At 53.8% G+C, this 20,365-nt stretch overlaps 1 protein-coding gene across 1 annotated transcript in view; it reads right to left on the reverse strand.

Annotated features, from left to right (window-relative positions):
* AGPAT5 (1-acylglycerol-3-phosphate O-acyltransferase 5) overlaps positions 1 to 18,493 on the reverse strand; it is a 35,802-nt gene extending 17,309 nt beyond the window's left edge. Inside the window, exons 1-3 of the mRNA XM_070408070.1 lie at positions 18,237 to 18,493; positions 9,997 to 10,066; positions 2,984 to 3,099 (exon numbers count right to left, since the gene is read on the reverse strand). Coding sequence (XP_070264171.1) covers positions 2,984 to 3,099; positions 9,997 to 10,066; positions 18,237 to 18,455 — 405 coding nt within the window. The 5' untranslated portion in view covers positions 18,456 to 18,493. The remainder of the gene's footprint in view (positions 1 to 2,983; positions 3,100 to 9,996; positions 10,067 to 18,236) is intronic.
* Between the last annotated feature and the right edge of the window lie 1,872 nt (positions 18,494 to 20,365).

The raw sequence follows: 20,365 nt of genomic DNA on the forward strand, positions 1-20,365 counted from the left end.
TGCCCACATTTATGGTCTGTCGGGGTCAGAAACCAGCCCGACTAAGATATGTCCACAGCACTGCCGCCGCCGAAACCGTGTCCCCACATTCCTGTGTCGAAGGCCCGCCCTGCGAGGTGACAGTGTTTGGGATGGGCCTCCAGGGAGAGATGCAGGTCCTGAGTCCCAGGTGGCCCTAATCCAATAGGACAGGACAGTGCCTTCCAAGGAGTGGAGAGAGGCCACAGGGGGAGGAGGCCACGGCAGGGAGGAGGCTGGAGGGAGAGGCCTGCCAGCACTGCCCCCCCCGCCCCTCCCCGCTCAGGGCCTGGGAGCAAACAGGCCTGCTGTGTGCGCCCGCCCAGCTGCAGGAGCCTGGCCCACGCAGAACCACGCAGGAACCTTAATGAAGCTCTGCATCAGGGCGGCATCTGCCTCTACTTTAGTCCTGCTTCCCTCTGTGCTAGTCGAACTGGCTGCACACGTGCTGTCCTCATCCAGAGTCTGAGTGACAGGAAATGACGAGAGAAGCAAGCAGGGATCTTCCACCGGTGGTGGCTCCTTCCATGTACGCACTGGCCATCGGAGCACAGAGAGGACACTCCAAGGGCCACTGCTATTCGCCCGGACAGACAGGCTGCTGAGAGCCCGCTCTGTCGGAGGTCAAAGCCACGGGCTGCACACAGCACAGGTGAAACTCCCGAGCCTCCAGGGACGTGCGTCTATTCTTCACGCAGCGCCTCTTCCCTGTCACTTCACCTGCTTACTGAAGTCTATTTTAATTCAAAACATCCCAAGACACTGAAGCAAGAAACTTACTGAGCAGGGGAAGTGACGTGCACCACAAGAAGGGTATAAAGAGAACGTGATATTTTCAGAAAGAGCCCAAAGGAAAGGCAGGACGGGAGAGAGTGCAAGCGGCAGCCAGGAGTGGGGGGTCCTGGGGACACCTATCCTGGGCCCCCGCACTGACGTCAGGCTGAGGAACAGCCTGAGGGAGGGCAAGGAGAGAGAACACCCGCCTGGAAAGACGGCTGCTAGGGAGGCCTGGGTGGGCCAGGACAGGAGCGGGGCCTGGTGCCTCCAGAACACGGCGCTGGGCGGGGAAGTGCCCGACCCGTGTTGCTGGGGCAGACCCTCAGCAGGGCAGACCCTAGCACAGCAGGGCAGACCCTAGCACAGCAGGGCAGACCCTAGCACAGCAGGGCAGACCCTAGCTCAGCAGGGCAGACCCTAGCTCAGCAGGGTAGACCCTCAGCAGGGCAGACCCTAGCTCAGCAGGGCAGACCCTAGCACAGCAGGGCAGACCCTCAGCAGGGCAAACCCTAGCACAGCAGGGCAGACCCTAGCTCAGCAGGGCAGACCCTAGCTCAGCAGGGCAGACCCTAGCACAGCAGGGCAGACCCTAGCACAGCAGGGCAGACCCTAGCTCAGCAGGGCAGACCCTAGCTCAGCAGGGCAGACCCTAGCACAGCAGGGCAGACCCTAGCTCAGCAGGGCAGACCCTCAGCAGGGCAGACCCTAGCTCAGCAGGGCAGACCCTCAGCAGGGCAGACCCTAGCTCAGCAGGGCAGACCCTAGCTCAGCAGGGCAGACCCTCAGCAGGGCAGACCCTAGCTCAGCAGGGCAGACCCTAGCACAGCAGGGCAGACCCTCAGCAGGGCAGACCCTCAGCAGGGCAGACCCTAGCTCAGCAGGGCAGACCCTAGCTCAGCAGGGCAGACCCTCAGCAGGGCAGACCCTAGCTCAGCAGGGCAGACCCTAGCACAGCAGGGCAGACCCTAGCACAGCAGGGCAGACCCTCAGCAGGGCAGACCCTAGCTCAGCAGGGCAGACCCTAGCACAGCAGGGCCCCGCCACACGCGCACGGAGAGCACACCGCACCACCCAGGCCTCTCCAGGGAACAGAGCAGGGCATGTCGCCCTGCAGCTCGTCAGGCACACGCAGGCCACAGAGCAACCCTGGCTGAAGGCCCATCAGCTTAGGCACCTCGAGGACAAACCTACCGTGCTCAGGTTATCTGAAGAGTAAAGTGGATGGGCTAAAGGACTTATCAAGTTATCGTGGGATCTTCGTGTTCTCAGAAAAAGACCCAAGACCCCCAGTTACTCTTTGCCAACCTTCCCAGGTCACTACTAAATGGTAGAACCTACCGCACCCTCAGCTAAGCATCTGCCAGCGCTCTGAATGTTTAAGGCTGGTCTTCAACTATTTCATAAAACTGTGATTTTGATTTTTTGAGAATACACCCTGCCTTGGGTTGAGAAGGTCAAAGAAGAGAAGAGAAAGGATCCTAGTAAAATGGAAATGAAGGAAAACTGAGATGGGAACAGTGGGTGTAAGTTGTCTTTTTACTTTGAAAGGTGTCTTGACTTCTGATTCCTTTAGAATTCCAAAGCAGTACAGAATCTGTTCGTGAATATTCTTTGCTCCACAGAAACTTACCCTCCTGGCACTGCTGCTCATGGAGCTAAAGCACCTTTTCAAAGAAGACTATCATTTGTAATTCTTTTTTCTTTAAGAGAGAGTAGAAGGAGGGAAGAGAGAAGGAGAGAAGCATCAATGTGAGAGAGACACATCAATTGGTTGCCTCCTGCAAGCGCCCCAACCAGGGCCTGGAATTGAGCCTGCAACGCAGGCCCGTGCCCCTGACCAGGAATCAAACCATGACCCCCTGGTTCATGGTTACCCACACAGGCTGGGCCACAATCACTTTTATTATTGCTTTCTTAAGGTAACTGTCTATCAAATTCTATGCTGTTAAATTTCCTTATTTGTCTGATTTCTGTACATTTGCATTTTTGCTATTTAATAAAACTAGATAGTCAGACATGTATACAAATACACACCATTAAAAATCTGAAATAAAATTACTTCAATTTAGTAAAAGCTATTAAACTCATAAAAACAACCCCCAACCTATACATTTATACTAAGTGTATATTTAATTTTTAAGTCTAAAATTTTTATAAGCTTTTTTAAAAAGCATGGGAGAAGCGTTACCTGAGAGAAGTAACAGCCGTACAAGGGAAGCCACTTCAGGCCGTCCTTCAGCACGTAGCGCACGTGCCCCAGGGCGCCCTGCCGGACGGCCAGGATGTCCGCCACGATCCAGTCCACTGTGGAGACAGGCCATCAGTGCGCCAGCCACAGGCGCCGGCACCCCTCCCACAGCCGGAGCGCCCCTCACCACATTCTCTAAGGAATTTGCTTGGAAAATGTTAAGATTCAAATTCTAGTATTGCTTTAAACCAACAGGAGACATTAAAAAATATATAAATTCTGTATTTTCTAATTTTTAAAAAATATATATTTTATTGATTTTTTTACAGAGGAAGGGAGAGAGATAGTTAGAAACATCGGTGAGAGAGAAACATCGATCAGCTACCTCCTGCACACCTCCTAATGGGGATGTGCCTGCAACCAAAGTACATGCCTTTGACCGAAATCGAACCTGGGACCCTTCAGTCCGCAGGCCGACGCTCTATCTATTGAGCCAAACCGGTTATGGCATGTATTTTCTAATTTTTGTTGTTTAGGGATTTTTGTTCTTTGTATTTTTGTTACCCCTCACCCAAGGATACTTTTCCATTGATTTTTAGAGAGTGGAAGGGAGCAGAAGAGACAGAGAGAGAGAGACACAACGGCTGGCTACCTCCCGCACATGCTCTGACTGGGGCTGGAGATCAAGTCCGCTGAGGTACATGCTCTTGACTGGGATCGAACTCGGGGCCCTTCAGTCTGTGGGCCAATGCTCTACCCACTGAGCCAAACCACTAGCGTTAGAGTTTTTGTTTTGTATTTCTTGAAAGGCTTTTATTTCATGAACAAAATGCAAAGGTTACAAACCACCAAAGCAACCCAAAAGCAGAGATAAAGTAAGCTTCTCTAATTCTGAGTCTAGAAATTTGACAAAATGATAAGCAAAAACACGGTTCAGTGAAACTGCCCAGTGCTCCTGAGAATTCCGTATACGCTAATGCGGTCAACAAAGGCCGGGACACTGCGCCAGGGAGCTGCAGGCCGACACCGGGTTACAGGCGCATCCAAACCAAGGACCTCAGCGCGCACAGCTGTGCCGACAGCTGCACAAAACCCAGCACTCGCCCAGGCTGTGACAGCTCTCACTAAGGGGGCGAAAGCAAAAGAGGCAGGAGTGAGTTTATGCCAACAAAAACTTGCAGGAAGAAAGAAACTGCTAATTGATCTTTCACAGAAATCCTGAGCACGGACTCGCCTGTGGCAGGGATGAGGGATGAGGGGCGAGGGATGAGGGATGAGGGATGAGCAGTGGGCAGTGGGCAGAGGTGGGAAAAGGACTGAGGAAAGAAAATGACAGAAAGAGGCCAAGTGTGAAGGTCAAGACCCCCAGGTCTGGACTTGAAAGTAGCGGCTACAAACTGCCGTCTCCGGAGACTGAAAACGATAACCCACGCGAGGGGGACGTCTCGCGTGTACGAACGAACTTGGAAAGAGCTGGCGAGCTCTGCGGAAGGAATCGGGTCCTGGGAGAGTGCACAAAGCAGCGAATTAGAGGGGGGACGTTTTAAAACACACAAAGCAAAAGGCTGTAGGAAAGAAAAGCCAGTCAGTCAGGGAGTTACCAGAAAGTCCTAGCCAAAGGGCCGTCCCCATCGTTACAGGGGACTCTCCACCATGCAGGCCGCAGGCAACGCCCTTCCCGACAGAGCAGCCCAGATAGCACTTCGCTGGCTGGAACACTAACGCTGTCTTTTTGGAAAAATGTTCTATCAATTATTATAAATCTCTCTCTCTTTTTAAAAAAATATATTTTTATTGATTTCAGAGAGGAAGGGAGAGGGAGAGAGAGAAACATCAATGTTGAGAGAGAATCATCGATTGGCTGCCTCCTGCACGCCCCCTACTGGGGATCTAGCCTGAAACCTGGGCATGTGCCCTGACCGGAATCCAACCAGGGACCCTTCAATCCGCAGGCCGATGCTCTATCCACGGAGCCAAGCTGGCCAGGGCTATAAATCTCTTTAAATCTTCCTTTAACATCTGCAAGTAACTCTTCCACAGTGAGTGAAGAATCACAATAATACGTGTAAGTCTGATTATAGTTCCCTTAAGTGTGACCCGGCTGTGTCGGTGGGACACCTACGCTGCAGAACTACCCGGTGTCACCTCTCTACAGCACGCAACTCCTGTCCCTCCCTCTCACTCACACCAAGGAAAGTCCCCGATAAACACTGCGCTTGTTCTGGCTGTGCCTGGTGTGCACCCGCTGAGCGAGCCGGAGAGCTGAGTGAGGGTTTGCAGGCTGAGGTGCAACCTGGAAGCTTGCAGGGAACAGGCCGAAAACAAGGCTCGGCATCTTTTCTTACAACAACTCCTCCCAAAGTCGGGGGAGTGGCTACCGTGCGTGTTTATACTGAAACCTGCGTGGCTACATTATGGTCCAGGACGCATCTTCCAAGCACCGGAGAGACGGTGTGCAATTTTAAACACACATCATGTTTGTAGAGAACTCTTCTGGGTTATGTGCTTCATCTTTTGAAAATGTTAGTGGAAAAATTCAAGAACTAATTTAAGTAGTCACAAGACACAAGCTTCATGCCATCAATTTTTTGTTTTTTAATCCTCATCAGAGGATACGTTTTCATTGATTTTTAGAGAGCGAGGAAGGGAGAGCGAAGCGCAGATTTTGGTGCATGGGACGCTCCAATTAACTGAGCCACACCGACCAGGGCTGTGCCATCAATTCTTGTTCCTCAAATATCTTTTTCACCTTTTTTGTTTATTCTCAATGAGGTTTCAGGAAGGAGGCACTAGACAAAGCTGAGTTATGACAGCTGAGAAGGTAACACATTCCCTTTCCGGTCAGTCATGGGCACTTGAGCACTGACATCATGTAATCAAAACATCAGAAATGTGGCCACACGAGAATTCTTCCCTGTGACCCAGTCACAGCTGCACCACTGTTTCCCTGAACCTGAGGCCGGCGAGGAGAGGCCGCAGGAAAAGCAAGGGTTCCTGGCGTAGCCACTGTGGCTCAGACGGTCGGTGCTGTCCTGCACACCAAAAGGAGGCTGGGCTGATTCCTGGTCTGGGCACCAGTGTTTCTCTCTCCCTTCCTCTCTAAAAATCAACAAAAACATATATATGTCTGTTTAAAAAGCAAGGTTTCCTCATGTACATTCTGATGTAACGACAGTTCCTAATTCACATGAGCGCTGCAGAGTCCAACGCGGCTACACAGGGTGTACTTGCCCAGCTCGGACCCAGCACTGCGCTCATGGTCAATCACCACCACCATCATCATCGCCATCATCACCATCACCACCATCATCATCACCATCACCACCATCACCATCACCATCACCATCATCATCACCATCACCACCATCATCACTATCACCACCATCATCATCACCATCACCACCATCATCACCATCACCACCATCATCATCACCATCACCATCACCACCATCACCACCATCATCATCGCCATCACCATCACCACCATCATCATCACCATCACCACCATCATCACCATCACCACCATCATCATCACCATCACCATCACCACCATCACCATCATCATCACCATCACCACCATCATCACCATCACCACCATCATTATCACCATCACCATCACCACCATCACCACCATCATCATTACCACCATCACCATCACCACCATCATCATCACCACCATCATCATCACCATCACCATCATCATCGCTATCATTGCCATCATCACCATCAGCAGCATCACCATCATCACAATCACCATCATCATCTTTAGCATCATCACCACCATCATCATCACCACCACCATCACCACCACCATCATCATCACCATCACCACCATCATCACCATCACCATCATCATCGCTATCACCACCACCATCATCACCACCACCATCATCATCACCATCACCACCATCATCACCATCACCATCATCATCGCTATCACCACCACCATCATCATCATCATCGCTCCTGCTGGATCACCACCACCACCACCATCGCTCCTGCTGGGAAGTGCCCACGAGCAGGCACGCGGTGGGATTACGAGCCAGCTACGTCGGTACTGCCTGGACCTGACCAACACAGCTCAGAGAGGCAGGGAGCTGCAGAACGGCACAGGGGCCAGGGTCTCTCTGACCCCAAAGCCCACGCCTTCTTATAACCATCTACTCACCATACATGTTGTCAGTCAAGAAAAATGTCACCTAAACCAAGAAAGGGGAACATGTCATGAGATCAACAGGGTCCGTCAGTCAGACAGTAAAGAAGGCGGAGAGGAAGGCTTGCAGCCACTCTGCCCTGCTGACCCTGGAGAGGAATGAGGTGGCAGAGACACGAGGGAGGAGGGAGCTCGCGGACACTGAACCCTCTGAAGGCCTGCCAGGAAGCCCCGTGTCCCACCGGCCTGCAGGTGAGCCAGAGTCCAGGCTACACAGCAGTCCTGGGGCTTAGCTTTCTGCTACTTCAGTTTTAGATACTCAGCTGTGAACTCTGACTATCTCAAGAGGGTTTTAAAAAGACACCTTTTTAGACCCACCGGCCAATGGCCCAGTCCACAGAAAAGCAGGCGGGGCCTCGGGAACCTAAGACCCTATGCAAATGTTTATGTGCCCTTTTTTTTCTGGGAAAAGGTTTTCAAATTTTCTATCACACAGGGTGAGGCAAAAGTAGGTTTACAGTTGTTAACATGGGAAAGAACACAATCTATAATAATAAAAGCGTAACATGCTAATTAGACCAGACGTCCTCCTGGATAAAGCCAGGGCTGCGAGGGAAGCCCAGGTCCCGGGTGCCAGAAGGAAGCTGGTGCCAGCAGCCGGGGGAAGGAAGGCCCAACTTGAATGAATTCACTTGCATGAATTTCGTGCATGGGGCCTCTAGTAAGTAATAATACAACAACCAACCGGGTCTGGTGTACTCACAACTGCAAGCCTATTTTGCCCCACCCTGTATTCTGACTAGGCCTGTAATTCTAAAGTAATTTAAAATCACTACTTAGTTTTGTCCCTAAGTTACGTTTTTTTAAAAAGGCATTTAAAAAAGATCCTTCTCAACTCTGATGGCGAGTGGTGCAGGCCTGGCCCCAAAAGGCAGCCTGGAGGAAGGTGAGGGGTGGGGCGGGTGTGCTGTGAGGTGACTGCACTCAGACTGCCCACCACACCTTCCAGTTCCAAACACAGGAAGTAGTTTAAAAATCTGCTTTCTTCCAAACGCCTCCCAGAAGCCCCCGCTCTAAAGTGAAGTATCCGCAGGGCACGCAGTCAGCGCACAGATACGGCACAGACACGGCAGCGGCTGTCATGTGACCATCATCATCATCACCGCCACCGTCCGGTGCTCAGCGACCACTCCACGCCGGCACCACGGCCACGGCCCCTTACACAGCAGTGTCCCCTCCACACGTGGAACAAGGGAAGGGGCAGGGAACTTGAACGAGGCACTTTAAGAGAGAACCCTGTTGAACAGAGAAGCAGCTCCATAAACGACATGAGCCACTAGCTCAACCGGAGGAAATCTGGGCTGTCACGGCGGCCCTGACCCCACGATCCGTCCTACTCAGTTCATGGAGCTCTGGTAGAAACAGGCACCACAACAGCCCGGGAGGGAAAGACTGTTGGAGGAAAGAGCCCAGTTCTGTCTGGAGAAACAGTCACATACAGGACAGAGCAAGGTCCCTTTCTAGGCCAGAGTGAGCAGCAGACCCTGACCGCAGGGCGGGGTGCTTAAGTCAAATGTAATGAAATCAAACAATCTGAGCCAGTCACGTTGATAGCGTTCATAGAATACACAGAGACATTAAAACTCCTGTTGCCAGGCGGGCATGGCTCCGTGGTTGAGCGTCAACCTATGAACCTGGAGGTCACGGTTCGATTCCGGTCAGGGCACATGCTCATCCCCAGTGTGGGGCGTGCAGGAGGCAGCCGATCCATGATTCTCTCTCATCACTGATGCTTCTGTCTCTCTCTCCCTCTCCCTTCCTCTCTGAAATCAATAAAAATATATATTTAAAAAAAATACAAAATCTCCTGTGAACACTTGGTAGTGTCAACGCTTGTCCTATAAAACTGAGTGTAATCACTAATAAGCTAAATTGAGGACAATACATTTCAACTTCTTTCCCTCTCTCTGCCGTATCTATGGTGAGGGAGGAGTAAAGGCACTAAGTCGTGAAGAGGCGCAGTGGGCGGGGGAAGGTGCGGGCAGCCGGCACACAGGCCTTATCAACGGCCAGCTTGCTTTTCGCTTTACTCCCAAGCACTAGGTTTCGCAGAGTAAAGATGAAATGTAGGAAGTGCGCCTCGAAGGCAGGCACAGGTCTGAAGGAAACTGGAAGCAGGTGCTTCTGAGTGGAGCTATTTGGAGAACTGAGGGCGGTAGCCAAGGTGCATGTGTTGCTTTGGGTGCTGTACCCAGCTGATGAGATGTCACCACTGGGGGAGGAGGTCATGCAATCCTTGCCACTATTTTTTATCATCCTTGTAACTCCATAACTACTGCAGAATGAAAGTTTAAAGTGTCTAATTGAGTCTACGCTGTGCTTCGCTGAAGACCCAGTCTTCGGAGGCCTCTGTTGGAGTAACCAGCTGTGGTTAAACCTACACTGGAGAGGCAGAAGGAACCGCGCCCGTTAGACACGAACGTCGTGCTGAGGACATGTGGCCTCACATACTGAACCCCTTTCTGCAGCTCAACCATCAAAACATAAAACGCACACACCCCGCGACCCACCAGCCCCCTTCCAGACACATCACCTCCAGAAGGAAGACGCACAGACATTGGGGTACTGGTCAAAGAAGTGGGGGAAAGAGAAAACAGCTATGTACACTCATCAGAGGGAGAGGCAAGATGAGGGAAATTCATAGTAAAACCACAAATACAAGGTCACATATATATCTGCATTAAAAAGTCATGTTTTAACAATAACAAAAAATTTTCATTTAAGTATACAAGAACATTACTCTGAATGTCCATATATTTTCTGTAGAAAAACCTAAGATTCATGCAAATGAAGTACAAACCTGTGCATTGATGATTTGCTAAATATATTATATTTTCTTTGTTTTTTGGCAAATCTCCATATAGCAGTATCTACAAGATAAAACAAAAAGAAGGATTACTTTGAGATGTTAAAGCATGTACTTATGTAACATACCAAATGGGACGGACCATGCCAACAACTGACAAACACACGATGTCATGACTATTTCCAATCACGATGAACAAGAATCAGATTTCTCCTGGAGTCTCCGAGGGCAGAGATGGCACGTGTTTGAAGTAGTCAACAGTGGGACGGGTTAATGGTCATAAAGTGAAAGAAACACGATTTCTTGTGAGCAAAAGACAGCAACATGTGCCGACGGGACGTGTGCGCACACGGCTCACGAGGCTCCTTCCTTCCCAGCGCCTCCCCGCGGAGGAGGGGTGTGCAGGCGTGGAGGAGACTGCACGCGCTACGAAGCGCCGTGAGCGTTAAGAGCGGTGCACGCAGAACAGCGGTGTCTGGGCGGCGAGTTTCAGATGAGAGAATGGTGAGTGTTCAGGAAAAGATGAGGCTTTTCACCCCTCTGTGTGTCGGGCCTTTTGGTTTCCACCTCTTTCCTGTGAGGCCCAGGGCACATGAAAATGTTCACAGCAGTGAGATGTGTAGGACTGCCCTGTGCTCACCTGGCTCCCGTCCGCCTGGTGTGCAAACCCGAGGGTGGAGGCCCCAGTGGCAAACCCGAGGGTGGAGGAAAGGGCTTCCTCCCTGCCCTGCACCAGTCACAGGGCATAGCTCCCAACACTCTATTGGAACTTTCCCATTTCCTTTCCCACAGGCACCTGCCTCGGGGTGGGCAGAGTGAGGAGGAAGGAGCACGAGGCCAGGGCTGTGGTGTGGCCATCTGGGCGCCTGCCCCTCGTACCCTGGCTGGCAGGGGCAGCTGGGAGCTGCCTGGTGCAGGAGGTCGGCACCAGTCAGGCCTGTGGGGGCGTCCTGGGCAGCACTGCCTGCACTAGGGTCAGGGGAAGCGTCTGTCGGGAGCTGGTGGGGGGGCTGCTGTGCCTGGCTGTGGGGAGACCACCCCTTTTATTAACACACACTGCTTATTCAAAACTGATCGTGGAACAACTCAGAGTGCAGAGCAAGGGCGAGCACCACCCACTGGCCCGCAGCCGGCTTGGTGCTCTCGCCTGTGGAGTCACTTTTCATTTCCAGAAGGGAAGCCGGGCCTTCAGAGGCTGCACACAGGAAGGTCAGGTCGCAGGGCCTGGCCTCCATGTGGTCAGTGCTGGTGCCAGCCCACGGGTGGGCCTGGAGCCTTGTCTGCCAGCAGCTCCCCCTTGAAACTTCGTCCATCTCTCATGAGGAGCTTGAGCAAGGGCCCACCCTCCACCCGCTCCCGCCTGGAAACGCACGCACTGCCAGGACCACCTCCCAGGCGGGGTGAGGCAGACAAGACCCTCTGTCTGGAACAGGCCTGCAACATCGAAACCATCCCAGACAATGCAACTGCCCTATTACCCAATAAAGTGAATTTTTAAATTCAAAACTGGGGTAAGTGATTCATGAATAAGAAAAATAACTCTCCAGTCTACCTTCCTAAATAAAGGTCTCTGATTAGGTAGACATGCAGCCACAAAGAATTTCAGTTGGAATAAGACTGCATATATAATGTGTACTCCATGTTTAATTATAATCATTTGAAATGCATTTTTCAATGCGCTTCATGCCAATGAAATATGTCACCAGTTAACCAGGACCAGCCTCTGACCGTAATGCATACACACCCTGCGGTCTTTCTCTGGCCTGTCTGAAACAGTCCACTGATGAGGAACGTGACGATCCCTCTGCAACAAATGCAAACGCCGCCACTGGCCCAATACCCATGTGCAAAAGCAGCCACCACGCAGCACCCAGGGACCTCCCGCTCAGAGGTCTGACCGCGCGCCACCTCTGTCCTGGCACTGCCCTCTGCACGGCGTTTTCCTGGGCATCCATGTGGGCCGCCAGGGAGCTCAGCGAGTCTCCAGACCACGAGACGTGGGTACTTCAGGGAGCTGAGAAGCGGACCTGCTCAAGCGGACAGGCAGTGGGGCAGGGAATAGGGACCACACAGGTTTCTCACGGGGATCCCAAACTCCTTCAAATGTTACAAACTATCCTCTGCAAAAGCTCTGCCTGGGTGTTCACTGCTAGTTCCCACAGGGACACAGAGGAACCAGCCCGAGAGCACGGCACAGGTTCAAAACCGCAGCCAGAGCAGCGTCTCCTGGCAAGCAAACAAGGGTTCCCTGTCCTCAGGCTCCCAGAGCCCTCCCTCCACCAGGCCTCTGACCTGGTTCTGAGGGCGGAGTCGCCTCTCCCTCCTGACCTAGTAAAGAACGTGCCCAGACTCACTGCACCTGCAGACCCTGCTGGACCCGCCTCTCCACTAGCCCAGGCCAGTGAGACCCACCCTGGGGCACCCCCCTCCACTAGCCCAGGACAGTCAGACCCACCCTGGGGGCACCCCCCTCCACTAGCCCAGGACAGTCAGACCCACCCTGGGGGCACCCCCCTCCACTAGCCCAGGACAGTCAGACCCACCCTGGGGGCACCCCCCTCCACTAGCCCAGGCCAGTGAGACCCACCCTGGGGGCACCCCCCCTCCACTAGCCCAGGACAGTCACACCCACCCTGGGGGCACCCCCCCCTCCACTAGCCCAGGACAGTCACACCCACCCTGGGGGCACCCCCCTCCACTAGCCCAGGCCAGAGTCCCTGCAGACTGTGCGGCCCTTTGGCTACAAAGAACATCAAGTCCTTCTCCCCTCACTGCCACCTCCAGGGCTTCCCATCCTGTAGAAGGGAAACAGGTATGAAATGTGTGAATGCTCACAGTTCACACGTTAGCTACGTAAAGTGACCGTGACAGTGAGATGGGGTGAGGCCAGGACAGAGCAGGACAGGCCGGGTGTCGAGTGGAAGGAAGTAGACAGACAGCAGCCCAAGGCCTCCGGTGGCAGCTGAAACCACCGAGTGGAAAGCCTGGCCGGCCGACCGACCGGAGGAGGCGCGTGTTCACAGGTGCCAGCGAGAGCCTCTCCCGGACACACCCTGCACGCCCGCCTGCTGGGAGAGTCCACGCAGCTCCCCACACGCTGCAGCCGCTCCCACGACCCAAGCAGGGTCTTAGTCTGTGTCACAGAGCGACACGCACGCTCCCGTTTCAGTGCTGCCTCCTATTCTGACTGTCCACCTTCCTCCAAGTGTAAGTACAACCAATAGACCAGTGGTTCCCAAACTTATTTGGCCTACCGCCCCCTTTCCAGAAAAAATATTACTCAGCGCCCCCTGGAAATTAATATTTTTTAAATTTTAATAGCAATTAAACAGAAAGATATATGCCCCCAAATGCACCTGTGGCCATCACCGCCCCTCCTGGATCGCTGCAGCGCCCACCAGGGGGTGGTAGCGCCCACTTTGGGAATCACTGCAATAGACCCTCACCACTAGCACCGCAGCCTCAGAAAACGGGGCCCCCAGCTAGACTGCCTTGGCCAGTGAACACGTGAACTACTGGTGCCTCGGTTCTCGCAGCGGAGAAGTGGAAGAGGGGTGCTGCCCTGCAGAGCGACATGCCCTTCAGTGCACAGCGCAGGCCCACTCAGAAGCTGGCTGGCTCCCTGTCCAGTCACAGCGCCCTGCCCGCCTCCCCGCACAGCCTGGGAAGCTCCGCGCTCTCCGCGCACCCACCCTCCCTGACTGGGCGCCCAGGGCGACCACAGACCTTCCCACTGGCTCCTTCTCAGGCTCCAGGCTCACAGCACGGGCTTCTGGAAGCTGCCCAGGCCCCACCTCCACCTCGAGCTCACAGAGCACACACACAGCCCTTCCCCTGCCATGTCCTGGCCCCCTAGACTGAGCTCCGTAAGGGCAGGGCCTTCCACGGTGGTCGCCCTGCACCCTGCAGTGTCCAGCGCAGGCCCTGGAACGAGGTGCCCACTCCAGCACGGAAGGAAGGAATGAACGGAGAATGGGCTCTCGGTTCCTTAGTGAGCAGTTGTTACTTAGCTTTGAATGTCTATTAACATCAACCTCTGTTTAAGAAACCATAGCAATGGGGCTCTTCCCCCTTCCCCACGTGGGAGTTTGTCCTTGTTCGTCAATAAATCTCCACCCTTGCTATAAAAAAAAGAGAGAAACCATAGTAATAATAAGGAAACATTAAAGGGAAAATTAACTTCTAATTCCATTTAAGAAGAGTCAACTCGCTCAGCCAGCGTGGCTCAGTGGTTGAGTGGTTGAACCAGGAGGTCACGGTTCGATTCCTGGTCAGGGCACAGGCCCGGGTTGCAGACTCCATCCCAGTGTGGGGCGTGCAGGAGGCAGCCAATCAATGATTCTCTCTCATCATTGATGTTTCCATCCCTCTCTCGCTCTCCCATCGTCTCTGAAAGCAATAAAAATATATTCTTTAAAGAAGACTCAACTCTCATTGTATTCAGCTCCACAAAAGTAGACAAATTTATGAGAGAAACAAAGTAAATTATGTACACAGAATCCCTACCACTATTTTACACTCAAAGTAGGTCAGTAGAAAAATTAATTTATTTATATCAAATTTGAAATTTTACTGTTAGTTAGCATTTGGGAAAGAGAGACTTAGCAAACAGAGCCATTAGAATAAAATACATTTTAAAGTAAATTCCAACCGATTTCAGCAGGGCAATGGGGAGAGCATCTGGATTATCTGGGTGGGCCCCACACCTCATGACAAGTGTCCTTACACAAGAGGCGGAGGAGAGTTGAGACAGAGAGGAGGAGCCATGTGACCCCGAGGCAGAGCCTGGAGGATGTGGCCACAAGCCAGGGGATGCCAGCAGCACCAGGAGCTGGAGGAGAGCCAGGCTCCTCCCTGGAGCCTCTGGAGGGAGTGAGGCCAACACACACCTCGATCTCTAACATCTGGCCTCCAGAACTGTGAGAAGATAAATTTCTACAGGTTTAAGCCACTAAATTTGAGGTGCTTTCTTATGGCAATCACAGGAATACAATTACTCACTTAAATCAGGGCTCCCTCAAATAGTAAAAAGGTGTGTTCTAATTGTCAGTGGATCTCAAATCAAGAGACAGATACATAAAGCTTTTAAAATCCCCAAGCAATAAATGGCGAAGGAGGTGCCCAGTTGAGTTTCAGTATTAATGAGTTTCTCGAAGAACCTAAAAAGATAAATGAGAAACAGCAATTTTAGCAATAGTGGCTGAAATGTTTTTCTGTCTCAAAGATGCATGCATGTGAGAATAAAGTCGTGAAATTAGGAAGGAACAGAACGTTTGCCTACAATCCAGTGGGACCACCAAGTGCACTTGTTGGAAGAAGGGTTACCTGACAAGCACAGATCATGAACTTCGTGAACCCAGCTGTTTTCAGCTTTAAGAATTCCCCACGCTGCCTGGCCGGTGTGGCTCAGTGGTTGAGTATCAATCCATGAACCAAGAGGTCACCGGTTTAATTCCCAGTCACGGCACATGCCCGATTGCAGGCTCCATCCCCAGTAGGGGGTGTGCAGGAGGCAGCAGATAGATGTTCCTCTCTCATTCATGTATGTTTCTAGCTCTCTATCCTTCTCATTTCCTTTCTCTAAAATAATCAATAAAAACATTTTTTTAAAAACAAGCAAAGAGCAAATTCCATGCATAAAAAATACTGTCACAACTATTACAAAGCATTTATTTTTTTATACTCGTAATTTAAAAGCATTAAAATGCTATTTTTTAAGAATCTAATTTGAAAATACTTCTGCAATGTATATAAATTAATGGTGAACTTCCTTTCATTAAAAAACTTAAATGAAAGAGTTCACATTCTTTTATACAGAACAAACAAGAGGATCATCACTGGCCTTGCAATGAAAGCTGATGAACAATTCAAGTAAAAAAAAAAAAAAGTCCCTTAGCAAAACAAGAAAAACAAGCTAAATTTTTAAAAAGATTTTTTATTGATTTCTAGAGACAGAGGAAGAAAGAGAAACATCAATGTGAGAGGGAAACATTGATCAGCTGCCTCCTGCCCCCACTGGGCATTGAGCCTGCAATCTGGGCACGTGCCCTGACCAGGAATCGAACTGGCAACCTTTCAGGGCATGGGACAAGATACAGCCAACTGAGCCACACGGGCCAGAGCGCAAGCTAAACTTTTAATAGAAACACTGCAATGACAAAGTCACTGAGGAAAACTATTAGGTAAAAGATAAGGCGACAGACTGTCCATTCTCACATATCCTTTTCCTTTGGGTTTATATTTAAAAACAGCTATTTTTCCTCTATTGATTTAATCTTAAAGACCCCCAAAATATCATGTTCTCTGTTACTAACCGACAAGTAACTCCTTGCCAAAGAATGATGCATGGACAAGAAAACCCTCGGGCCTACATTTTCATTAAATGTCCATAACCTGCACTTCATGGCCGGTGGGCACTGAGTTCTAGGATTCCGACAAAACTTCATCAAGGGACCCACATTTGTAAAAGGATGTCTGATGGCCATGAAGTATAATTCAAAATTTAAATTTTTTAAAAAACCATGTGCTAAGAACTCCAAAATAAATTGGAGGTCTATACTTAACAGAGCATGGGGTAAAATACTCAATTTCACAATCACTGTGAAATTTTACAATTGTTTTTTTATTTTTACTTTTTTTTCAAGGCCACCAAAAACTTTGGTTGCCCGCCCCCCGCCCCCCCCAAATGGGAGAGATTATAATTGCTTTTTAAAAATAAGAAACTTGCTAAATACAAAGTACTTCAATGGTATATTGTACATTATATTGCATGGAACATATTCCATTCTTTTTTTTTAATATTTTTTTTTATTAATTTCAGAGAGGATGGAAGAGGGAGAGAGAGATAGAAACATCAATAATGAGAGAGAATCATTGATCGGCTGCCTCCTGCACGCTCCCCACTGGGGACCGAGCCTGCAACCCGGGCATGCGCCCCTGACGGGAATCGAACCTGGGACCCTTTGGACGGCAGGTCAACGCTCTACCACTGAGCCAATCCGGCCAGGGCATATTCCATTCTTTGAACAAAAATAAAATAACCAGGTACAGACTTATTTTTCTAAAAGGTAATTGACTCTGTGCTATGCTCCGAGTCCAGGCCAGCTGTCGTCTGATGTGAAATCAAACACTGACTCACGATAAAACCACGCATTCGGGTAAATGTGAAGACCGCAGGGGGAACCGACAGATCTGCATCGGTGACAGTTTCCTTGAGGCCCACTTCACAAGTCAGGTATCAGGAACGCGCTTTCTGGAAGAGTGATCCTTCTCTCGGCAAACGGAGATGCTGGTTTAAATGGAGACCCTGGCTTCTCCTAATCCCCTTCCCCCCAAAACCACCACCCACAATCGGGGCAAACGCAAGTCCTCAGGGAACCAACAGCAGTTCACAAAGTCCAGACCAGTGGTTCTCAGCCTGGGCTGCACATTAGAATCACCCGGGAATCTCTTTAAGATCCTGGTTTCTGGGCCTCGTTCCGGTTGCGAACCACTGGTCTAAAGTAGCTGCTCACGGACAGCAGGACGGACAGACGGACGGACACGGTGGCCTCAATGGCAAGAAGACAGAACAACCCCCTCCCCTGCCTCCATGCCAACCCGAGAAGAGGGAAAAAGGGAGTAACTGAATACAGTAATCACCAAGAACCAAACTCCTTTTGCAAACTGGGAGATAAAATAAAAGTTCACAATTGTTACTTTTGTCTGAGACTTCAAAGAACTAAAGAAAGAGGCCCTTCTGCTTTTGTTTGTTGCACAAATTTAATCTACAAGTCCAACCTCTGCAGAGAAAGAAACAAACAGAAAGAACGTAATCAGACAAAAAAAAAAAAGAAAGAAAGAAAAGAAAGAGCAGCCACGCATGAAGCCCAGACGGTCGGCAGCACCTCCGGGGGCGCCCGCAGCAGCCACTGCGCCCAGCTCCCCGCTCCCCACGCGGGGCCCAGGCGAAGAGCGGCGCTCCTGGTGCCAACGGGACACCGTGTCCCGGAGGGTCCCCGCTTCCCAAGCGGACTAGTGGGTTTACACAGCACCCCCTTCCCGCGCCAAGCGCCCCGAACCCGACCTCTCGCCCGACTTCCACGTTCATGTGCACCCGCCGCGCGAGGCACCACGAGGGCTGGGGACCGGAAGGGGGCAGGCGGGCGGGGGTCCCAGCGGCGGCTCGGAGGGGCCCCGGGTCTCCCCAGGCCGGTGCCCGGGGCCGGGGGAGGGCCCGCGCCCGCCCCGCTCACCTGCACGCCCGTGTAGTTCTCGAAGAAGAAGAGCACCATGCTCTGGTAGACGCAGTACAGCCGGTCGTCCACCGCCTGGTAGACGCGCGCGGGCAGGCAGGCGGACAGCAGCCGCCAGGCGCCCCAGGCCAGCAGGTAGGTGGGCGCCGAGCCCAGCATCACGGCGGCCGGCAGCACGGAGCGCAGCGAGTACAGGTGCAGCACCAGCGACAGCAGCATCGCGGCGGCTGGGGCCCGACTGCGCCGCCGCCCCGCCCGCCCCGCCGCCCGGCCGCCCGGCCGCCCCCGCCCGCGGCCAATCACCGGGCCGGCCCCGGCCCCGCCGCCGCCCCCGCCCCGCCCCGGGCCGCCCGCCGTCCCGGAGACGCCCCGCCGCGTCCGCTCGGGCCTCCGCCCCCAGCCGCATGGGCCGCGCCGCCGCCGGAGGGCGGGCGGAGGGCGGTGCGGGGCCGCGGACGCGGGCCCTGCGGGCTGGGAGCTCAGGCGCGCTCACCCCCGTGACCCTGTCCCGTCACCCGGCGCCCTGTCGGGGCGGGGCTCCGCGTCTACAACAAGACTTCTGATTGGCTGCCCGTTCCACGGTCCCGGCGGGGGGCGGGACTCCTGGCAACAACACGACTCCCGATTGGCCAAGGGCGGGGACGGTTGACGTGCACCTGCCTGCGGGGCTGCGGCCTCCGCGCATGCGCCGGAGCTCCGCCGGGCCGGGGCGGCCGGGGCGGCTTTTTGAACGGCGGCTCCCGCGCTGGTCACCAGACCTGCCCCGCCGCGCGCCCCTCCCCGGGCCCGGCTCCCGGGCCGGTTTTGATGTCGGTGAGGAGCCTCGCGGCGGTGCGGCTGGGACTCAAGGGCTTTGCAGGTGGGAGATGCGAGGGGCTGACCCCCTGCGGCCCTCGGACCGGCGGGCAGGGCTGCGGCCGCTGCGGGGTGAGCGCAGGTCCCGGGCGGCCGAGGCTCTGCCGGGAGGGGGGCGCCTTGTGCGGGAGGCGTTTTTCGGGGAGTCCGTCGGGCCGGGGTGGCTGCGTGCAGCGTCCGCACGGGATCGTGACGGGTGATGGTGGGACCGGAGCACGGAGACCGCTCGGAGCCGGCGGGCAGGTACATCGCCCCCGGGAGCGTCACACAGACCAAGGGCCGTGGGTTCGATTCCCAGGCAAAGGCCTTGCAGGAGCCGCCGCTCTGTGTGTCTCAGCGTGTTTCCCTCCCCCACCCCACCCCCGAAAGCAATCGGAGGAGGGGGAGGGGGAGGGGAGGAGGAGGAGGAGGACAAGGAGGGGGAGGGGAGGAGGAGGAGGAAGGACGGCGGAGGAAAGCATCAGGAGCACCTCGCCCCGTCCCCCCCACCCCCCCACCCCACCCCCCCCCCGTGACAGGAGAGGCTGCGCCCCGGCTCCTGTGGAGGGAGGGACCCCCTGGCCCCGGGGCCACGCAGCAGCCCGGTCTCCCGGCTCTGGGGGCAAAGGGCTCCTCACGCTGAGACATCAGAGATGCCCTGAGAGTGGAGCGCGCCCAGCTGGGGGGAGGCGAGAAGGGAGAGGAGGGGTCAGGGAGGACAGCGGCAGCCTGTCCCCGAGGCTGTGTGTCCCCCAGGCTGTGTGTCCCCCAGGCAGTGTGTCCCCCAGGCAGTGTGTCCCCGAGGCAGTGTGTCCCCGAGGCAGTGTGTCCCCAGGGCAGTGTGTCCCCAAGGCAGTGTGTCCCCCAGGGCTGTGTGTCCCCCAGGCTGTGTGTCCCCGAGGCAGTGTGTCCCCCAGGGCAGTGTGTCCCCCAGGGCAGTGTGTCCCCGAGGCTGTGTGTCCCCCAGGCTGTGTGTCCCCGAGGCGGTGTGTCCCCCAGGGCGGTGTGTCCCCAGGGCGGTGTGTCCCCGAGGCGGTGTGTCCCCGAGGCGGTGTGTCCCCCAGGCTGGTGTGTCCCCCAGGCTGATGTGTCCCCCAGGCTGTGTGTCCCCGAGGCAGTGTGTCCCCGAGGCAGTGTGTCCCCCGGGCAGTGTGTCCCCCGGGCTGTGTGTCCCCCAGGGCAGTGTGTCCCCCAGGGCAGTGTGTCCCCGAGGCAGTGTGTCCCCCAGGGCTGTGTGTCCCCGAGGCTGTGTGTCCCCCGGGCAGTGTGTCCCCCGGGCAGTGTGTCCCCGAGGC

This window comes from Myotis yumanensis, unplaced genomic scaffold (genome assembly GCF_028538775.1).
Source record: "Myotis yumanensis isolate MYYU_CA2020_CCGP unplaced genomic scaffold, mMyoYum1.0.hap1 SCAF_3, whole genome shotgun sequence".
Taxonomy (NCBI): domain Eukaryota; kingdom Metazoa; phylum Chordata; class Mammalia; order Chiroptera; family Vespertilionidae; genus Myotis; species Myotis yumanensis.